Source organism: Cyprinodon tularosa, unplaced genomic scaffold (genome assembly GCF_016077235.1).
Source record: "Cyprinodon tularosa strain WSP-4 unplaced genomic scaffold, ASM1607723v1 ctg1162, whole genome shotgun sequence".
In the NCBI taxonomy this organism is placed as follows: domain Eukaryota; kingdom Metazoa; phylum Chordata; class Actinopteri; order Cyprinodontiformes; family Cyprinodontidae; genus Cyprinodon; species Cyprinodon tularosa.
Genome location: NW_024037962.1, coordinates 12,616 through 34,450, shown reverse-complemented (window position 1 = coordinate 34,450; position 21,835 = coordinate 12,616). Strand labels below are relative to the sequence as shown.

The 21,835-nt window shown below is 49.2% G+C and overlaps 1 protein-coding gene across 1 annotated transcript in view; it reads right to left on the bottom strand.

Moving 5' to 3' along the window:
• LOC119798079 (talin-1-like) overlaps window positions 1–21,835 on the bottom strand; it is a gene marked incomplete at its 5' end in the record, with an annotated part of 40,910 nt that overhangs the window by 6,464 nt on the left and 12,611 nt on the right. The window contains 26 exons of the mRNA XM_038307420.1: window positions 5,184–5,291; window positions 5,506–5,691; window positions 5,767–5,883; window positions 6,153–6,278; window positions 6,548–6,731; window positions 8,779–8,945; window positions 9,029–9,175; window positions 9,261–9,380; window positions 9,453–9,701; window positions 10,221–10,391; window positions 10,595–10,696; window positions 10,866–10,998; window positions 11,952–12,133; window positions 12,253–12,393; window positions 12,552–12,713; window positions 12,798–12,941; window positions 13,015–13,137; window positions 13,249–13,338; window positions 14,755–14,848; window positions 14,931–15,070; window positions 15,184–15,381; window positions 16,171–16,290; window positions 16,465–16,673; window positions 18,892–18,994; window positions 20,689–20,817; window positions 20,907–21,041. Of these exons, the coding sequence (XP_038163348.1) occupies window positions 5,184–5,291; window positions 5,506–5,691; window positions 5,767–5,883; window positions 6,153–6,278; window positions 6,548–6,731; window positions 8,779–8,945; window positions 9,029–9,175; window positions 9,261–9,380; window positions 9,453–9,701; window positions 10,221–10,391; window positions 10,595–10,696; window positions 10,866–10,998; window positions 11,952–12,133; window positions 12,253–12,393; window positions 12,552–12,713; window positions 12,798–12,941; window positions 13,015–13,137; window positions 13,249–13,338; window positions 14,755–14,848; window positions 14,931–15,070; window positions 15,184–15,381; window positions 16,171–16,290; window positions 16,465–16,673; window positions 18,892–18,994; window positions 20,689–20,817; window positions 20,907–21,041 (3,780 nt within the window). The remainder of the gene's footprint in view (window positions 1–5,183; window positions 5,292–5,505; window positions 5,692–5,766; window positions 5,884–6,152; window positions 6,279–6,547; window positions 6,732–8,778; window positions 8,946–9,028; window positions 9,176–9,260; window positions 9,381–9,452; window positions 9,702–10,220; window positions 10,392–10,594; window positions 10,697–10,865; window positions 10,999–11,951; window positions 12,134–12,252; window positions 12,394–12,551; window positions 12,714–12,797; window positions 12,942–13,014; window positions 13,138–13,248; window positions 13,339–14,754; window positions 14,849–14,930; window positions 15,071–15,183; window positions 15,382–16,170; window positions 16,291–16,464; window positions 16,674–18,891; window positions 18,995–20,688; window positions 20,818–20,906; window positions 21,042–21,835) is intronic.

The following is a 21,835-nucleotide window of genomic DNA, read 5'->3' as shown; positions in this document are numbered from 1 at the left end:
CCCTCTGAAGATGGGATGTTCCTCCATCAACAAACCCTGAATGGACCCTGAAATAGATGCTCTCCTCAGGGAGAAGAAAACAGTCTTCAGATCAGGAAACTGCCCCGCCTTGCTACCCCCATGCTAACCTTAGCCCGCCTTGCTATCCCCATGCTAACCTTAGCCCGCCTTGCTACCACCATGCTAACTTTAGCCTGCCTTGCTATCCCCATGCTAACCTTAGCCCGCCTTGCTATCCCCATGCTAACCTTAACCCGCCGTCAGAGATGCGGTTTAAAGGAGAAAATGTAAAAAGCATCAATTATCTCAGAAAAGTTATAAAAAAAATGTTTTAGCATTCTTTAGTGAGTTGAGTATAGAAATAAGTAATTTTAGTACCATAATTGCATTATTTATGGCGACCTGGATATCTGCTTGCACATATGGAAATGAGCTGATGGTACGGATCAGGTATTGACAGTTGGCAAGCTTTGCTAACACCATGCTAACATTAGCCCTCCTTGATATCACCATGCTAACAATAGCTCACCTTGCTAACACAACGCTAATGTTTGCATGCTTTGCTAACACTATGCTAACATTAGCCCTTCTTGATATCACCATGCTAACATTAGACCTCCTTGATATCACCATGCTAACAATAGCTCACCTTGCTAACACAATGCTAACATTGGCACTGTCATTACCCGATCCGTACCATCAGCTCATTTGCGCCTGCGCGAACAGAATAACTTCCGGTGGCAATATTTCCTTTTTCTTACTTTTTTATTCTTTTGTATTTTTTAGAGGCATGGGTTTCTTTTTGTACATCTTTGTATTTTGGTCAATATTGCATTTTCTAAAAATCAAAAAACAGAAATACATAAAAAAGTTCAATCGCTTTGTGAGTTACTTTGACTGCTCTGAGCATGCGCAAATATACGTCACACAGCGTATATATTTAAATTGGTTTAAATATTTGATTTACTCTGTACTTAACTATGCACTCCAGCAGTACTGATCCCACAATGGATTCATTTGCTACCTTTCGTGACCTGCAGTTTTTTATAATATATTCCCAGACTGCTCTTAGCATGTCTGATGATGACGTCAAGCAATACAATGGATTGAATTAAAAAAGCATCCATTTCTTCCAGAAAAGTCTTCAATATTGTCTTTACGATGTAGTTTAGTATTCTTTAATTATTTAAGGATATAAATAAAGTTTTTTCAGTACCGTAATTACATTATTTTTTGGCGACCCGGAAGTTATTCTGTTCACGCAGGCGCAAATGAGCTGATGGTACGGATCGTGCTACTGGTACGGATCGGGTAGCGACAAGCACTCCTTGATATCACCATACTAAAGTTAGCAAACCTTGTTATCCCCACGCTAAAATTTGCCTGCCTTGCTAACACAATGCTAACATTGCCAAGCTTTGCTAACACCATGCTAACATTAGCCCTCCTTGATATCACCATGCTAACATTGGCTAGCTTTCCAATCTTGACTCCTGTCTATTCCTCCCCTTCATGCAGTCGGTGAGTCCTGCTGCTGGTGTAACTTTGTGCCTATTGCGTGAAAGGCCAGGGACAATGGGAAACAATCTATGGCTCACTGCTAACGTTGCTAAGGCTACATCCATGTGAATGCAGATTCAAGTCAAATCCGCTCCTAACCTCACAAGAAAAAAGATGCTCTTCAGTGAATAGACATGAATTTAAAGATAATTACTGAGTGTAGAAAAAGAAGAGAAGGTAACTACCAGGTTATAACTGCTTAAGCTCAAATCTATAAAAACGAATGAAGGAGCGTTTGTTTTGTTGCTTTGATCCTCAGTACCAGAGGAACATGATGAAGATATTTCACCTGAATCAAGCCCAAAAAGACTTCAACCAATTTAATCGACACGTTTTTACTATTTTCATCCCAGCCAGATAACACAGCAACATGGCTGTAAGAGGCCTGTAGGTCGGCCATCTTAGGACTCTGCTGTCATGTCAGAACAATGCAACCTGCCTCCTTACAGCAACATGTTCCAACTAACAGAAATACCCAATGAGTGAGTGGCAGGAGCAGCAGACTCTGGGCCAGGATGGGGCTCTGCTGGGGTCCTGACACCGTCCCAGACTGGAAATATTCAGGTTCAGCCAGTGGGCGACAGGTGCAGGGAATTAACAGAGATCAGTCCACACTCAGCTCAGCTTTATTCAGAAGAAGAGTGATGTTACGCAGCGGGAACGCATGCAGGGAGCAAATCATCTCAGAAACAATCTGATGTTTAAACATGATTCTTCCGTTATGAAGGGTGGTATGATGTTTATGGAGTTTTTATTCTAATGAGAGGAAACTGTCATATTAAACCACCTCACCCAGCGACATGCACAATCGCTCAGAATGAAGGGGCTGGTTGTGATTTCATCATTAGATCAACAGGAACCAATCACGTCCAGGATCACAGCTCACACACGTCCCATTAGGATCACTGATGGATTAAATAATCTGAGCTGGGAGTGGTCAAACTGAGCAGCCCGTCACACATGAGCACCTCAGTGCGGCGGCGTACTCACCGGCTGGCAGCAGCGTCACAGAGACACGTTTAAAGGAACAAAAAGAGAAAGAAAAGGTGGAATCAGACGCCTGCTGTGGAAGGAAGCCAGCAGAGCCGAACCCTGAGGGGCCCCACTGTCTAAAGACGAGTTGTTTCAGAATGTTTTCAGTAGAAACAAAAATAAGTTGAAACTTTTTTTTTTTTCCAATTCTAATCATCAGTTTCAGTCAGAAAACCAGGTCCTTAAACTCAGAATAATCCAACAGATTTACAGATGGATGTTTCCATGGCTTCCACCTTCTTAAGGAAATCTTAAACCCCCCCCCCCCCCCCCCCCCCCCTCCTTCTTAAAGACAGGCATGAGGCCCTCTGAATGGAGAATAGCCATTATAGAGATACAGAAATTTTAATAGAATACACAAACATTATTTACTAAATATTGACTGCCCTTAATCATGTTTTATATTTCTATATAATTTCTAGGGAAAATTAACAATTTAACATATTTTAATCACATCTTGGAGAGTCAACATGCATTTTGAGATATCTCAAATGACATCATCTTATTTGTCATTTAAAGTGTCACACATCCAGAATTATAACCAAGATATTTCAATTAATTTGGACTAGTCTAAAGTATATTTTTTAATATCCGATTTATGAAATATCCCCCTAGTGCTGCGACTGAGCTGTCCTAACAGTTGCCTGCAGAAAGTTGTTTCAAAGCATGTAGCCTAGCTCACTTTAAATTAGCCAATAGAAGCAATAGAATACTATCAAATAAATACTCTAAAGCAGGCATCCCCAAACTCGGTCCTCGAGGGCCGCTGTCCTGCAGGTTTTAGAGGTTTCCTTGCTCTAGCACAGCTGATTTTAATTGAAAGCTGATTAACAGGCTTCAGCTCTACTGCAATCATGATAATCAGGATAATCAGCTGTGCTAAAGCAGGGAAACCTCTAAAACCTGCAGGACAGCAGCCCTCGAGGACCGAGTTTGGGGATGCCTGCTCTAAATGAATATTGTGATCAAAATTAAAGTAAAATTAGATTTTATATAGGCTTATTTCATTTTCAAGCTAACTCTGATGTATTTGAGTTTGTAAGCATTTTTTTCAGATTTTGAGAATTATTTCAGCTGTTTCAATTTAATTAATTGAATCTGAATAAAAAAGATACGTGACTTGAAAGAATTCAGATATTCATTTGCAATGTTTTGAGAGGTTTTGTTAGAAGCGCAGTCGGGCCCATTCCTCCAGGCGATAGTCGGCCATATTCCTCCAGGCGATAGTCGGCCATATTCCGCCAGGCGATAGTCGGCCATATTCCGCCAGGCGATAGTCGGCCATATTCCTCCAGGCGATAGTCGGCCATATTCCTCCAGGCGATAGTCGGCCATATTCCTCCAGGCGATAGTCGGCCATATTCCTCCAGGCGATAGTCGGCCATATTCCTCCAGGCGATAGTCGGCCATATTCCTCCAGGCGATAGTCGGCCATATTCCTCCAGGCGATAGTCGGCCATATTCCTCCAGGCGATAGTCGGCCATATTCCTCCAGGCGATAGTCGGCCATATTCCGCCAGGCGATAGTCGGCCATATTCCGCCAGGCGATAGTCGGCCATATTCCGCCAGGCCATAGTCGGCCCCATTCCGCCAGGCCATAGTCGGCCCCATTCCGCCAGGCCATAGTCGGCCATATTCCTCCAGGCGATAGTCGGCCATATTCCTCCAGGCGATAGTCGGCCATATTCCTCCAGGCGATAGTCGGCCATATTCCTCCAGGCGATAGTCGGCCATATTCCGCCAGGCGATAGTCGGCCATATTCCGCCAGGCGATAGTCGGCCATATTCCTCCAGGCGATAGTCGGCCATATTCCTCCAGGCGATAGTCGGCCATATTCCTCCAGGCGATAGTCGGCCATATTCCTCCAGGCGATAGTCGGCCATATTCCTCCAGGCGATAGTCGGCCATATTCCTCCAGGCGATAGTCGGCCATATTCCTCCAGGCGATAGTCGGCCATATTCCTCCAGGCGATAGTCGGCCATATTCCTCCAGGCGATAGTCGGCCATATTCCGCCAGGCGATAGTCGGCCATATTCCGCCAGGCGATAGTCGGCCATATTCCGCCAGGCCATAGTCGGCCCCATTCCGCCAGGCCATAGTCGGCCCCATTCCGCCAGGCCATAGTCGGCCATATTCCTCCAGGCGATAGTCGGCCATATTCCTCCAGGCGATAGTCGGCCATATTCCTCCAGGCGATAGTCGGCCATATTCCTCCAGGCGATAGTCGGCCATATTCTTCCAGGCGATAGTCGGCCATATTCCTCCAGGCGATAGTCGGCCATATTCCTCCAGGCGATAGTCGGCCATATTCCTCCAGGCGATAGTCGGCCATATTCCTCCAGGCGATAGTCGGCCATATTCCGCCAGGCGATAGTCGGCCATATTCCGCCAGGCGATAGTCGGCCATATTCCGCCAGGCCATAGTCGGCCATATTCCGCCAGGCCATAGTCGGCCCCATTCCGCCAGGCCATAGTCGGCCCCATTCCGCCAGGCCATAGTCCGACGAGCTGATAGTAGGCCTCTTGTGCCAGGTGATAGACGGCCCAAACACCCCCCAGAAGCAGAGTAGTGAGAGAGGCGGACTCACCAGCAGGACGTGTTCCAGCAGTCCCAGATAGCCAGAGGCACACTCGTTGCCATAGCGTAGAGCGCGCATCTGGACGTCCTTGCTGACCTCTGGGTGGTAGGCAGCTTCCTGAGAGGTGAGAGAGACAAACACGCATCAGTTACAGCTGACTCCAGCAGGGGGCCATGTTTTTAGAACAAAACAGCTACAGGCAAAGATGCTGGGGGGAGGAGGTGCACTGTCTAAACACTACAGATGACCTTTGACCCCTGCTGGCATCTCAGCAGGGTGTTGTTCCTGGTGGATATTTTGTAGGATGTGAAAACATTAATATCCAGGGTACCTTGCAGGAGTGCAACATGTCAGCAATAGCTCTTCTGCTGAGGTTAGCGGTGGCGATGATGTCCTCCTGGCGACAGGAGTTCCCAGCAGCCACGGCCTTAGCTGTTGCCACGGTGATCCCCTTTGTCATACGGATGAACTCCTCCGGCGTGGTGGTCTTCGGTGGCGGATCGGAGCTGCAGAACACCTGAGACCACAGCGTAACCCAGGATCAGAGGGACGTCTATCCTGCCTGAGGGGGCATGGCGGTCAGAGGACTCACAGTCAGCTCCTGCTTGATGTGTTCGATCGTCGCTTCTAGAGCTCTGGTTCCCTTGGTGGCCTCGTCCTCCACCGCCTTCACCGTCTTCAGCAGGGACGTCACGTTGGTCACCATCACCTACAGAAGGAAAGCAGATCAGCCAGGTCTGAAGCTCCCCGTTAAACATTGGAAGTCTGGGCCTTTAGCAGCTGATGGACCAGAATAGAACTAGTTCACCTAGAAGAGATGAGAAGGTTTCAGGAACAGAATGTCTTCCTGATGAGAGTCTACCTGATGGTTTATCTGTGTCTGACCAACACCTTTCTCCTTTATAAACATCTGCGGTTCTGTTAATGGTGAACGTGTCGGTGTTTGCTTAAGATGGTCCAGATGTTCAGGTGTGTTACCTTAGCAGAGCTCTTCAGCTGCAGCATGCTGGGGTCGTCGTGAGGTTTACCGGCCGCCGCCTTGGTGGCGCTAATCAGGTTACCCAGAGCTTTGGCCACGTCCTTCACTGCATTGATCAAGACCACCTACAGAGGGCAGAGGCATGAGAACCCGGTCCAGAAAACCACTGTCTAATATCTAGCTTATGTTGGACTGAACTTCCATCATTAGAGTGATGCTGATCCACACTGCAGACGATGACTGAGGTCCGACCCAGAGGCTGTCAGAACCAGTCTGTCTGCTTCATTACAGCACCTGCATGGTGCTGAGGGATTTCCTCAGAGGAGGAGTTTGGTTCCTGCTCAGGTCGGATCAGGTGAAGGCAACATGGTAAACATGCAGAGTAGAAGCTTACCTGAGTCTCAGGGTCTTCTGAACCTAGACTGGCTGCTCCCAGTTTGACCACATCAGCCAGTTTGGTTATGGTGGAAACTGATGACTGGGCAGCCTGAGCCAGTTTCTCCTGACTGGCTCCAGCGCCAGAGACCAGCAGCTTGGTGTCCTCCACCAGCGCCTTGGCCGTCTTCAGGATGCACTCTCTGAAAAACAAGAGCAGGTCGGACTTTGAGAGGCGGGACCAGCAGCTTCTGCCATCCTGTGACGTCGTTCACATGGGATCAAAACCGCACGGCTGCAGAACCTGGAGCTAAAGAATCAGACATGGAGACCTTCCTGTTTCTGTTTGCTACCAGATCAGCATCAGCTCTCCATCAGGTCACCACTTAGCTGAACATCACAAGTTAAAGTCCTGATGCTCTTAAACAGTCTGGGATAAAAAACAGCAAGGAGGGAAGCTCTCCTGTGGGAGTTCTGCTCCCAGTAGGGTTCTGCTCCCAGTAGGGTTCTCCTCCCAGTAGTTAGTTACTGATTCTTAGATCCAGGAACAAACCAAACCTTCTCATCCTTGATCGTCCTTCATGCTGACAGGACCATCATCATCTTTACGAGAAGCTATCGCTTGTTTTCCTTAACTCTATCAAACCCTTTAGCTAATCAACAGTAGAACTCCCATGTCCGCCATTTTGACAGTAATGAAATTTTAAAGGGAAAGAACTTTATTTACATTAATCATATGTTGCTCATCTTAACTGATTTTTCCTGTTTTTAGATTTCCTTTATTTTCACCTAGTTTTCTTAATAAAATAAAACTGTAAAAATTAAATATGGTTAATTTTACCTTGATCACACACAGCCATCATTTAGAGGGCTCTATTAGTTGCATTGTAAATTCTTCTTGCAGTTGATTGACGTACCGTTGCCTAGCAACCAACATTCTACCTAGAACTCTTTGGCGAAAACGGAAAAAATGGCTTCCAGAAGAAATCTAACCAGACTTTAGAAATGCTTTCAAATATTGATGATAGCGATTCAGGCGGAGCGGGGAGGAAGCGGACAGCGAGTCCGAGGACGATCAACCATCCCTGGGAGAACGCAGTGGTATCAGTGAGCCATCAGACAATAGTGAAACTTTTGGTCACGGTTTGGATATCACTGCCCCCACCTCAGCTGGTCGACTCGGCGGCCCAAAGCCAAACCACAGCCTCTGGTCTGCTGTGATCACACAGGTCTGGGTGGATCAGTTATTAGAAAGTGGTTTTATTTTACCATCTGCTGGACATAGCAGCTGGAAACCTGATGGTTTGATCAGGAGCTGTTTGAACGGCACAGTTTCACGCACAGATTTTATCCTTCAACTGCTAAAAGAGTTTCAGGGTTTATACAGGAATGAGTAATTCTAATTCAATGCTCTTTTAATGCTCTTAGAAATAATTTTAATGCCACAAACAGGTACCCGTCGACAGGCATCAGCAATTTCTCTTTTTCCAGCCACTTTAGTTCAAATTTGCTTTTTTCCAAGGTTATTTTCTGAACATACATCTTTGCCATCAACTGGAAGCAGTTCCACGCAAATATATTGTGATATAATGCCTGACGAATTTGTTTTTATAAACATATTTTTAATAAAGAATTTTAAATGCCACAATAAACACATATAATGAATTGTAATGCCAATTAAGGCTTTAATTTAAAAAATAACTTAATGACTTTTAATGACCCGCGGTAACCCTGAGTTTCCAGCCCCTCCCCCGCAGCAGAGCAGCTTTGATGAGGCAAAGAAAACAGCAGCAGGAGCTTCAGCGCTGCAGATAGAAAACGCTCAGTTTATGTTTCATAAACGGTGGATAAAAAGGAGGTGTGGGAAATGTTTGGGAGGAATAAAATAAAAAATGCAATAAAATTCTAATTTCAAATTTTGAATCTGTGTAGTAAAACAGTCTTCTAATAATCTAATAATAATAATAATAACATATAATACAGTCTTTAATTGATATATATATATATATTAGACCTGATCTAAGGTCTTTATATCCTCTATGTGTTTATATCGCACACTAGAAGTCGATGACATCATCACTCATCATCACTACTCGTGCATTTCTATAGGGGAAAATATCAGTGGTCAAACTGACGGCCAGTGGGAGGTTCTAGTAGGATCAGAATTCTGGTTATCATGGCGTTAACCTCATCAGCATCACAGGACATGAAACCCGAAGCATTGATGAAGGTCAACATGGCGGCTGGTACCTGTGGTCAGCAAACGTCTCGGCGTTCTCTCGGTTCAGAGTACCCGCCGTAGCAAACATGATGGTGGTGTCCAGGTCGGCGATGATCCCAGAGACGGCGCTGGCAGCCGTTATGCACGCCTGGGTGCCACGGTTACCAGCTTGAAGGGACGCCAGCACATGAGACACCTGCAACAGATCGATGTGAGGGTGAACATGGAGGGGTGGGGGGGATCAGGAAGAACGGCGAGGACGGGACGACGCCCCCTGACCTTCTCTGAAACTTTGCGGGCGCTTTCAATCAGCTCTTTCTTGATGAAGGAGTCGCTGGGGCTGCACTGCAGGGCGCCGGCCTTGGTCACCAGCCCGGTGCAGGTGAAGCCCAGCTCGCCCACCTGCTTCTTGATGTGAGAACCGATCTGGACCAGGAACCAACAGAAGAAGATTAACGCTTTGAAATGAAAGGAACCAACAGGAAGCCAGCGAGCAGCAGCTCTCCTTCACCTCGTCGTTCTCTGCAGTGAGGGCCGCATATTTGGCCTCATCTGCCAGATTCCCAAAGTTATTGGTCAGCTGGTTGGCCAGCCCCCCGAGGTCATCTGGGTTGGTGTTGGACTTGGTCACCTAGAGAGCAACAAGCCTGATTAGCGTCCGCCGCCATCTGATGAAGGCGGGATTCTTTCTCCGGCGTCTCACCATCTCCTGAACTGTAACGGCGATGGCCTTGGCCGTCTTCACCATGGTGGTCTGATAATCCACGAAGGTGCCCTCCGGCTCGTCTGCCGGCCCGTCTTCCATCTTATTGATGGCGTCGTTGATGGAATCGACCATGCCGCCCACGGCACCAGCAGCGCCGGCGGCTTCGGCCAGCGTGGCGCCCAGGTCGTCTACAGCTTCCTTCATCATCTGGACCGAATCCTCCAGAGCGCCCTGCATGTGAGCCGCCTAGAGAGCAAAGAGAACCGCAGGCGGCGGGACGGGAGCATTTACAGCATTTCAGGTCAAAGAGGAGTTTTAACCAAAGCCGTCCTGATAGGAAGGGAATTCTGCTTCATTACGGCTACAAGCAAGAAACCCAGAAATAAAATGAGCCACGAATACGACTCCAACAATTATCAATATGAGACTTAAATATAATATAATTACTTCGGCAAAAACATAAAAAAAAAAATAGTCTAGATTTTGGCCAATAAAGTAAAAAATATAAAATAGGAAAAAGTCTGTTCGATCAGAGACTTGGGTCTTATTCGCCGATTCTTCAGCCCCTCTCAGAAAATAGATCAGAATCGCTTCAGAAGCCTGAAAGACGATATCTTACACTCATATCTTACTCGGATTGTCTGATTTTATATTAATCTTAAACAATTAAGCGTAAAACAACCAACTTTTTTAATGAAGAAGTGAGAATGCAGATAAGGATGGTGAGAAGGTAGCAGGGAGACACCAGACAGCTGCATTTGGTACCTTGGGGTTTCCTCCAGCCTCCTTTGCCGTGTAGAGCATCTGCAGAGCCGACTCTGCCAGAGTCTTGGTCTGGTCCAGGACGGCCATCTGCTGCTGGCTGCTCAGGATCTTGGAGGCTGTGCCGATGGCAGCCATGATCAGGGGCTCAAAGTAGGTGGCCATCTGAGAGACCTGTCAGCAAACAGAGCACCTGATCAGGGATGGAGGACGGGGAGGGGGAGGCCAGCCTTTAGAAGGAGAACCAATCAGCTTCTGGGTTCAGGAGCCACATCATGAACCCATGCTTTAAAGCAACCTGCTGCTGCCCATCATGAATCTGAGGAAACCCATCAGAAGGAGAAGCCCCAGCTGACGGTCTGAACCAGGCGGTCTACCTTGTGTCCAAGCTGGGAGGCCTCGGATCGAGCTGCCACGGCAACAGGGTCAATCAGGTTACTGATCTCATGGACAGAGACGGCCATCTGCTCATGGAGGGTCTGCAAAACACGGTTCAGAGCGTTAGCAAAGCTAGAGAAGGATTATTTGGAGGAAAGATTCAGCATTTAGAGGAAAGTGTTCGTCTGTTTCTAAAGGGGTTGTTTTTGGGTAAGGACCCGATCCTTGGTGCCTTGAAGGGGATCTACTAAGAGGATAATGAATCTTTACCTCCATGGAGATGTCATCCCGGGGGGTTAGCTGCTGGCTGATGGCAGCCAGAGACGCCTGGTCCACTTCACGGATGCAGCCGTTCAGAACCTCTATGGCATCGTCACATTCTCTCTGACCAGGAGCCTTTTCTCTGCACACATGGAAGGTTAGCAGTTAGCAGTTAGCATCAGATACTGTGACGTGGATCCTGTTTGTTCCTCCTTCTGAACCTGTAATTGATGTTTGGTTTGGTTCCACAGAAAATTCCAGGCACCACCGGAACCGAGCGACTGCCAAAGACAACCTGAGCCAGCCCATGCTAGCAGAGCCGGCGGTCCAAAGCAGGAGAACCTTTACTACACCGCTCCTCTGCAAAGGCGGGGCTACTCTATTAGCTTCTACCCTGCTCCTCAGTGTGCAGGTCAAAGGTCAGCTTTCAGAGAGCTTGGCAGGACTGTCTGGAGAAAATGACCCAGGCAACATTGGACCAAACCAGGCATCATCAAAACCATCAGAGAGAAGACAAACAGAGGAGCATCAGGCTACAAGGCAGAGAGCAGAACCGCTGATCAGGTCCCACAGAGGATCCCTCCTGGACCATCAGAGGATCCACCTGGACCTCAGAGCATCCACCTGGACCTCAGAGGATCCACCTGGACCTCAGAGGATCCACCTGGACCTCAGAGGATCCACCTGGACCTCAGAGGATCCATCTGGACCTCAGATGATCCATCTGGACCTCAGAGGATCCACCTGGACCTCAGAGGATCCACCTGGACCTCAGAGGATCCACCTGGACCTCAGAGGATCCACCTGGACCATCAGAGGATCCACCTGGACCATCAGATGATCCACCTGGACCATCAGAGGATCCCCCTGGACCATCAGATGATCCACCTGGACCATCAGAGGATCCACCTGGACCTCAGAGGATCCACCTGGACCTCAGAGGATCCGAATGGACCTCAGAGGATCCACAGGGACCTCAGAGGATCCGTCTGGACCTCAGAGGATCCGTCTGGACCTCAGGGTAGGGGGCACCAGGGCCTGTGGACAGGACCACTGACTGTAACATTCAGAACCCGGTCAGGAACATCAGCGTACCTCATGTTGGTGATCAGCTTCTTAATGGAGTCGGACACGGTTCTGGAGTGGCCCGCCAACACAGACCACTTGGGGGGGTCTTTAGGGTTGACTGCCAGGGAGCGGGCGGTCTGGATCAGGCCTGTGGAGCTCTCCAGCATCATCTGGGCTGCGGTTAAAATGGGCTCCATGGCTGCGTGGCCCTGAGGAGGGAGGATGGGGTCATGGTTAGAGGACTGCGGGCCGTTTGAGCCGGTTCTGCTGGGTCATTGAACAGAACCTTTGGTACCAGTGGAAATGAGTGACAAGGTCTGCGACCCACCTCGGGGCTGATCTGGGCCGGGATGCTGGCAAACTCTGGGTTTGAGGCGAAGGCGGTCAGGTTGTCCACAGCTTCTATCAGAGGTCCAGTAGCAGCCCTGCACTTCTCCCGGTTCTCCTGGTTAAAGGCTCCATCTAAGGCCTGGAAAACAGACACCATCAGAACTTCGTGGACCAACATGGCGTCCGTCCGGTTAGGGCTACTCCCAAAGTGAACTGGAATCCTTTCCAGCTGAGCACATCGTCATCTATCAGAGGATTTCCTCTTCCTGGTGACCTTATAAGGATTTCCTTACGAACCTTGATGGACTTGACCAGGTTGGCGGTGGTGTTGGCCACCTCCTTGGCTGACTGGACAAACTGCCTCTTGGCGACGGGGTTGGCGGTCTTGGAGGAGGCCAGGCGGCAGGCGTTGCAAAGCGCCGAGGTGTGTTTGGCTACGATGGTCGCTGCAGACAGCACCTGGGCAGAGAACGAGCACGCAGGTCACCATGGTGACCCAAATGGACCCGGGCCCACCAAAACATCTGGTGTTGAGCTGCTTACCTGAGACTGAGTGCAGGCCGGATCCACCAGGTTCTGACAGGCCATCTGGATAGCCTGGTTAGCCCGGGCAAACTGAGTGGGATCCACCAGACCTTTCTGACCCGCTACGCTGGTAGGGTCCGAAACTCCCACCAGGTACGCCGCCTACATGGGTCAGAACACGTTTGGTGATGAATCCCAGCTAGAACCCGGACGGTGAGGACAGGGCGGACCTTACCTGAGCAGCAGCTTCAGTCAGACCGCACAGCGCTTTGGATCCGGCGCTGACAGAATCCCCGAACTCTGGAAGGTTGGAGTTCTTGGCATTGTGAGAAATACCTGCCATGGACTCGCCCAGAACCTGCCCAGAAGAGGCGGAATCGTTAGATGAGCCGCTTCCGTGTTTTCACCTTCAGATCGTTTGACCTTCAGGGTTTGATTTAAAGCGATGAGAAGAAAGGAGACGTTTTACCTTGGAGTTCTCCATGACGCTGTCGATGCACTCGAAGAAGGACTGCTCATTAACCGCCTCGGTTGGATTGGCCAGCATCCCTTTGACTGACTGCACACAGAGACCAGAGCGTTACAGAACCAGGACCCTCCTGAGGCATGGAGGGGAAGCTAACGCTAAAGCTAATGCTGCTGCGTCTGTTAGCTGCCAGCAGCAGACTGAGCTGACAGCCTGACTAAACCAGAGTAGCAGCTGCTGAACTGGACACCTACTGGTAGAGGAGAAGAACTGTATTTATTCTGAACAATAAACTCAAAGAACTAACAGACATTTTCCAGAAGTCTTAGAAACATTTCATGAAAGTCTGACCCATCATCCTACTTGGCCACTTGGGGGAGCTATTACACCGTACGGAGGGTTGAACATGTATCAGTAACCCGATGGGGTGAATCAGATGTTTCTGAGCCAGAGGATCGATTCATCAACCAAACGGACAGCGACTGTGTCCCAACGTCCGCCCTGCCCTTTGACCCTTACCTCACTCGGTTAACTGACCGTTCGGACAGATGATCATTACATCTCGCTCCATGCTGGTCACATGACTCCGCCACCTCCCCCACTGTGCCTTCGCTATCTTTATTCTCTCGCCCCTAAAACAAATCCCATGATGCTTTGCAAGGACAGCTCTTGCAAAGCATTCTGGGATATATCTGCTCATCTAGTGACCATGGATGATCACTACTTTCCAAGGTGCATTGTGGGAAATTTTGAGTGTACTACCTTTTCATCCACTAGACGAGGGGTCGGCAACCTGCAGCTCCGGAGCCACATGTGGCTCTTTAGCGCCGCAGAAATAATGGATAAATTAGAGGATTTAAGAAATAGATTGGATCTCCAAACTCCACTGCTGCTGCTAGTTTGGTTGCAAGCATAGAAAACCGTTCATAGATCGAACAGGTAGCGCTCTGATGCAGGGATGGGAACTTTCTTACATTTTTTAAAATCCCACCAAGGAACAATGTGGGATTTCAGGGTTAGAGAGCTCTGCTCTGATGATGTCACTTCCTGCTTGGTTCCTCCATCAGCTCCTCCCAACAGAAACACGTCCACCATAGAAAGATTCCTTTATCCTGTTTCTATCATTTCATCAATGCTGCTCCTCCATCACCTCATGCTACTATGGGACATTTACTCAGAGATAAACATTTAATGAAACATTCTTATTATATGTTTAAGCCCAGCTAGTCCTTGTTTAAAGCGGGCTAAAACACTTACATGCAGACTTTTAGAGTTTTGCAGCTCCAGACAGATTAGTTATTTGTTTTTTTGGTCCAGTGTGGCTCTTTGAACAGTTTGGGTTGCCGACCGCTTCACTAGACTTTCATCTAAAATTGCGCAACCACTATATAATGCCCCATGTAGGGGTTAGGGCGGACGTTCAGATAAAATGGCCGACATTCAGAAGCAGGCAGATCAGGGGACAGGTGTCCACACTGGATGATCAGGTGATTAACATGGCGAGGTTACCTCCAGCTCCCTGAGAGCATTGTCACACTCCTTCTGACCCGGGGCCTGCTGGGTGCACATGGTGATGAGCTGGTTGATGCTGTCTGTGACCGCCCTGGAAGCACAAAGACTCACAGGTTAAGAACAGACGTGTTCTGGAGAAGTCCCGGCCTTAGAGGGAGGAAGGAGGTCCTCACCGAGCTGCTGCTGCCAGCTGGTTCTTCAGGTTGGGGGAGCTGGGGTCAGTGGACAGGGCCTTGGCTGCCAGCAGCAGTTTGCTTGATGACATGGAAATGGTCTTCAGGTTGGACACCACCTGGGTCTGGTCCTCTTTGGACTAAAGGGACGAGTAAAACTGTTAATCCTCAACAAAGTTTGATGAAATCTCCCAGGAGCTGAACAGGAGCTCCTGCTGCTTGGAAATCCCAACAAACTTGGACTCCTCCTCACCTGAGAGGTTCCTGCCATATCAACGCCGGCCTCCAGGAAGTTGCTGAAGTCTTGTCCAAACTTGCTGGTGGCCCTGGCCAGGTCCTGGGTGGTCCCTCTGGATGCCTGCACCACCTCGTTGGCCGACTGGTTCAGGCCAGCCGCCACCTCGTTCAGCTGAGACTGGATTTCCTGGAAACTTTGTCCGCTGGACGGGAACTGGAGAGATGGGAGGAGAATAGACATTACAGGAAGTGATGCGTTACCCTTTCATCACATTAGATCAAACAGGACTATAATGGAGTCAGATACTGACAGATTATAAAATCTGCATGAATGTTCAACCTCTGGCTGAACATGGTGGAATTGATCTGAGTAAGAAATATCTTTGCAGTGAGGCTTATTCAGTCAATCAGTGAACCAGAAAGTGAGTGAGTGATCCTATAAATAAATCAGCTATTGAATCAGTCAGTGAATCTGTTGATCAGTAAGTCAGTCATTCAGTGAATCACTCAATTAATTAGTGAATCAGTGAACAAGTCAGTGAATCATTTTGGGAATTAGTGGGTCCCTGAAGTAGTGAGTGAATCAATCAGAAAAACACTCAGTCAATCAATGGATCAGTGAGTGAATCAGTCAGCAAATCAGTGAGTGAATCATTTAATCAGTCAGTTAATTAGTCAGTGAATCAGTCAGCAAATCACTCAGTGAATCAGTTGATCAGTAAGTCAGTCATTCAGTGAATCACTCAATTAATTAGTGAATCAGTGAACGAGTCAGCAAATCACTCAGTGAATCAATGGATACATAAGTGAATTAGTCAGCAAATCAGTGAGTGAATCATTTAATCAGTTAATTAGTCAGTGAATCAGTCAATGAATCACTTGGTAAATTGTTGAGTCGGTGGATCAGTGAGTGATTCAGTCAATAAACCACTCAGTCAGTCAGAGGAGCGGTGAATCGCTCTGTGAGTAAATTAGTGAGTAAATCAGTGAGTGATGCACTAACAGAATTGGCCAGTAGGGATCTGCTGGCTTCGCCCAAGGAGCGGATGGCGTTGTCCACGTCCCTCTGGCCGGGTAGGGAGTTCACACATCTGTTCAGAGCCTGGGACACGGCCTTGGCCACCTGCAGACGGATAATCACATGATGATGATGGACTGGTCCAGGGGTCATCCCCCAGCTGGTGTTAACAGTGTCACCAGGTGATCAGAACGGTTTCCACGGTAACAGAAGACCTTTGATCATTTTCAGACAAGGATCAGTCACCATCACAGTTTGTATCCACGCTTAGTGTCTGACCTGCGCCAGCCTCTGCTGACTCTCCGGGTCTCCCGGGTTAGCAATCGCCCTCTTGGTTTCTTCCATCAGATTGGCCGATTTGTCCATGACATCACTAGCGCAGTCCAGCACAGCGCTGCGTGTTGCAGGGTCCTCTGTGGAGGCGGCGACTCCTCTGGCCGCTGAGGCCAGGGTCTTCAGGGTCTGGGCTATATCTCTGGCCGACATGCCTGGATGGAAAAGGAGGGGGGGCTTCAGTGAGATAAACAGGAAGTGACTCTGTGGGACGGAAAGAGTTAAAACAAGATTTCCGCTTTGGACACCTTCAGGAGACAGAAATAGTTTAAGAGCAGAACTATCTGGTGGAAATAACGGTCAGTCCCTCTGCAGAATGTTTTATAGCATCAGGTCCTTAAAGGGCCGGTAGCAGCCGCTCAGATTTCATTACTGGATTCACTCCCACTTCTATGGAGGACCAACTCTGCCATATTTAAAAATAAATACAGAAATAAATAAATGCTCAATAAATAAATAAGCATACGATTAATTGCCACCAAAAATACAATCATCAAATAACTGTAATTAGAAATTAAATTATACAGTGAGACAGTGAGTATATAACTCTTTCAATTAGCTTCTTTATTTATTTGCCTTTTTAATATTTACCTTATTTATTTTTTTGTCCTTTATAATCTTCAACTTTATTTTTTAATTACTTATATTTTTAAGTATTTATTTATGTGCATGTTATAATATTTTTGTCCGTTTTATTCTTCCTTTGTATTTTTTTACCCTAGTTATTTCTTTGCCGCTATTTATTTCTGTCTGCAAATGAGGAGGGGGCGTGTAATTAACCAGCCTTATTCGGCTGGTTAATTATGGTGGAACGTAGCTTCTTTGGTCTTATGCTAACATGGAGGGTCAGGGGAAACGCTGGGAGGTCAGAGGGAGATGAAACATTCCTGCCGTCTGTGTCTGGAACAGAGGTCAGCCTAGACTCTGCACTGGCTGATAAGGTCAAATAATGATAATTAAACTGTTTTATTCTTTATCCTACAGAGGCTGATACGTGTTGGCAGGTAACATACAGCTAAAGGTGATGACCAAACTATACGCCATTGTTCTGGGGCAGAGTCGGACTGCTAATCTGTGATAGCGGGAATTTTCCAGTAAAAACGCATTATAGAAGTCTTAGTGACTTGAAGGTAGATTGATTAATCCACAATGTGTGTTCATATTCTGTTTCACATTTGAGACGCACCCTTTCAGCTGTGTTTTTTTTTTTTTTTTGGGGGGGGGCAATTATTCGCAGTCGGAGTGAACAGATGAATCAGTCTGGATGCTCGTTCATAGTGGGAAGGTCGGTTCACTAGACCTGCAGTCATGAGCCCCATTTTCACAATCATCTGAAACCGATCCGTGCCGAGCTTGGTTCCTTACGACCATTTACTCGCCACGCTAGCACGGTTCCTCGACTCCTAGTGGCGATCTACGGTACTACTGCTCTCTAGAGAGAAAAAATAAACCACCATGGCAGCCCCCATAACATTCAGGAAGTTAGCGGAGAGTCAGGGGAAGAAGGCAGCCTTTGGTGAATTCCTTTGACAGATTCGGCTTTTGGGAAGTATATACGACAAACGATAGTCTAATCAGGCCTTTCAGACGCAGGAAACAACGACAGATGTTGAGGTTCATCGCACTGCTAAGCAGAATCATCCCTGGAAGTCGTGCGGTACGGTAGGAAGCTAGGATTTTAGGAATGATTATGGAGGCTGGCTGTAAGGAGACGAGGCGGTCTGCTCATTGAGAACCGAGCCAGAACTTCGGTTGTGTCTGGAACGGCCTGGTTCAGTTGTGCGTGCCATTTACGCTCAACAGTTACCTTGGTAACCGTGCTCGGACTGACCTCAGCACGGTTTCAAAAGAGTAGTGGAAATGGGGCTTTATATGAGCCTAAAGCTCAGCTATGTTCTCATCCACAGCTTCACTCACCGAGATAAAACCTGACCAACGTCACTGAGTGATCAGCAGAATGGAGAGCAGCGTTCGCTAAAGCAGGGCAGGGATTTCCACCTGCTGATTGGAGGCTCTGCAAGGTCCGGTCCAAATGGTCTGACAGAGAATCCGCACCAAGCAGACGGATATGTTATCTGCTTAACGCGTTCTGGACTATCTGTGCTCTGTCGCCCTCTAGAGGCTGGAATTACAGGCGAACTTTGGCCAAAGTTTAAAACCTGAGGTGAGCAGAGGTCGGTGAGAGGAGGAGCGTCCTGCTTCCTTTCTGGTATAAACAGTTATTATTGCACTATATACGCCCCCCAGTGGTCAGAAAGTGAACTGTTGTCTGTCAAAAGACTTTCAGGTTTTTCTGTCTTTAAGAAAGGAAAAAAAAGAGTCAAATAAATAAAGATGTGGGTTAGGGCGCCCCCTGGCTTTCATTCCACCCACCTATGTAGTTCTCATCTCCCTGGGTGGCCTCGCTCAGCAGCTGTGCGATCCCGGAGGTGACGGCCTTGGTGCTGGTGCCCAGTTCTTGCGAACATTTATCCAGCTGAACAAAAGAAGAAGAATGAGTTATAAAGCTGCGGGCCCGCAGGTCCATGGTTGCTGTGTTGTGCGTCAGCCGTGTTGTGCGTCAGCCGTGTTGTGCGTCAGCCGTGTTGTGCGTCAGCCGTGTTGTGCGTCAGCCGTGTTGTGCGTCAGCCATGATGTGCGTCAGCCATGATGTGCGTCAGCCGTGTTGTGCGTCAGCCGTGTTGTGCGTCAGCCGTGTTGTGCGTCAGCCGTGTTGTGCGTCAGCCGTGTTGTGCGTCAGCCGTGTTGTGCGTCAGCCGTGTTGTGCGTCAGCCGTGTTGTGCGTCAGCCGTGTTGTGCGTCAGCCGTGTTGTGCGTCAGCCGTGTTGTGCGTCAGCCGTGTTGTGCGTCAGCCGTGTTGTGCGTCAGCCGTGTTGTGCGTCAGCCGTGATGTGCGTCAGCCGTGTTGTGCGTCAGCCGTGTTGTGCGTCAGCCGTGTTGTGCGTCAGCCGTGTTGTGCGTCAGCCATGATGTGCGTCAGCCATGTTGTGCGTCAGCCATGTTGTGCGTCAGCCGTGTTGTGCGTCAGCCGTGTTGTGCGTCAGCCGTGTTGTGCGTCAGCCGTGTTGTGCGTCAGCCGTGTTGTGCGTCAGCCGTGTTGTGCGTCAGCCATGATGTGCGTCAGCCATGATGTGCGTCAGCCATGATGTGCGTCAGCCATGATGTGCGTCAGCCATGTTGTGCGTCAGCCATGTTGTGCGTCAGCCGTGTTGTGCGTCAGCCGTGTTGTGCGTCAGCCGTGTTGTGCGTCAGCCGTGTTGTGCGTCAGCCATGATGTGCGTCAGCCATGTTGTGCGTCAGCCGTGTTGTGCGTCAGCCATGATGTGCGTCAGCCATGATGTGCGTCAGCCATGTTGTGCGTCAGCCATGTTGTGCGTCAGCCGTGTTGTGCGTCAGCCATGTTGTGCGTCAGCCGTGTTGTGCGTCAGCCGTGTTGTGCGTCAGCCGTGTTGTGCGTCAGCCGTGTTGTGCGTCAGCCGTGTTGTGCGTCAGCCGTGTTGTGCGTCAGCCGTGTTGTGCGTCAGCCATGATGTGCGTCAGCCATGTTGTGCGTCAGCCATGATGTGCGTCAGCCATGTTGTGCGTCAGCCATGTTGTGCGTCAGCCATGTTGTGCGTCAGCCATGTTGTGCGTCAGCCATGTTGTGCGTCAGCCGTGTTGTGCGTCAGCCATGTTGTGCGTCAGCCGTGTTGTGCGTCAGCCGTGTTGTGCGTCAGCCGTGTTGTGCGTCAGCCGTGTTGTGCGTCAGCCATGATGTGCGTCAGCCATGTTGTGCGTCAGCCATGTTGTGCGTCAGCCATGTTGTGCGTCAGCCATGTTGTGCGTCAGCCATGTTGTGCGTCAGCCATGTTGTGCGTCAGCCATGTTGTGCGTCAGCCGTGTTGTGCGTCAGCCATGTTGTGCGTCAGCCGTGTTGTGCGTCAGCCGTGTTGTGCGTCAGCCGTGTTGTGCGTCAGCCGTGTTGTGCGTCAGCCGTGTTGTGCGTCAGCCGTGTTGTGCGTCAGCCGTGTTGTGTGTCAGCCATGTTGTGTGTCAGCCATGATGTGCGTCAGCCATGATGTGTGTCAGCCATGTTGTGCGTCAGCCATGTTGTGTGTCAGCCATGATGTGCGTCAGCCATGATGTGCGTCAGCCATGTTGTGTGTCAGCCATGTTGTGCGTCAGCCTCACCGTCTCTCCTGGCAGCGGCTTGAGTTTGCCTGCTTGAGCAGAAGCCTTGGCCTCCTGGATGTCCTTCTCCAGGCCTCTGACCATGTTCAGAGCGTTGTCGATCTCCAGCTGACCACACGCGTCCTGCGCCTGCATCGTCACACACAGCGTCAACACCAGCTGCCTGAGGGAGCTCCCTCCCACCCCCACATGGCCGAGGACAGGCGGCTCCGTCTTACCTTCTGCGAGGCGGTGCGGAGCTCTGCCAGGGCGCTGGCCAGGTTCTTGGCGCACTGGCTGAGCTGCATGGCGGACGCCTGGTCGTTGATGGTGGGAACTGTGGCTTTGCACGCTGTGACCATCTTAGCCCCCGGCTGGAGGAGGACAGGGACACCATCTCATCATCATCATCAGGTGATCAGAACACTCAGAACACCGCAGACAGAGAGCAGAACATTAGGAGCGGCGGCCTACTGGTTAGGACATAGAGCTTGGAATCCAGAGGTTCTGAGTTCAAGCCCAAATCCCACAGACTGCCACTCTGGGTCCCTGAGCAAGACCCTTAACCCCACACTGCTCCCTGGACCATCTCTCCATTCATCCACAGGATCTCACTGCCGTTCTGAGCAGAACCCTGGACCTAAACAGCTCCTGCTGCTGGTTAGAGAGGCATCTATCAACTGCAGCTCTTCATGGAGCAGCAGGCCCAAACTAAAGGTGAGAGAGGAACGTTTCCTCATGGCAGAGAACCTGCACTGCATCTTCACCAAGTCTCTGCAGGTGTGAGAACTTCTGTTCCTGGTCACCTTCACAGGTCATATGACCACAGACCTGCGGTCCTCACATCCATGGACACTTTGAACGGAACTGAAGCATCTAAAGAACGTCTGGCATCCATGATGGAACCCCAGCAGAGGAAGCAGTCAGGATCCAGTTGATGGACAACACCATACTCCACCTCTAATTGAGCGGCAGTGGCACAGGGGAGGATCTTCCTGGGCACCATCAGCAGTGGCGTTCCTCAGGGGAGTGTTCTCGTCCCACTTCACTGACAGTGGTACCAACTGTTCCTCTGGAGGAGTGATCCAGGATGGAGACCAACAGACGGGTGGAGCTGGATCGACAGCAGGTCTTTGGAGCTTAGGTGGTCCTCGGCGCCTCCTGTGGC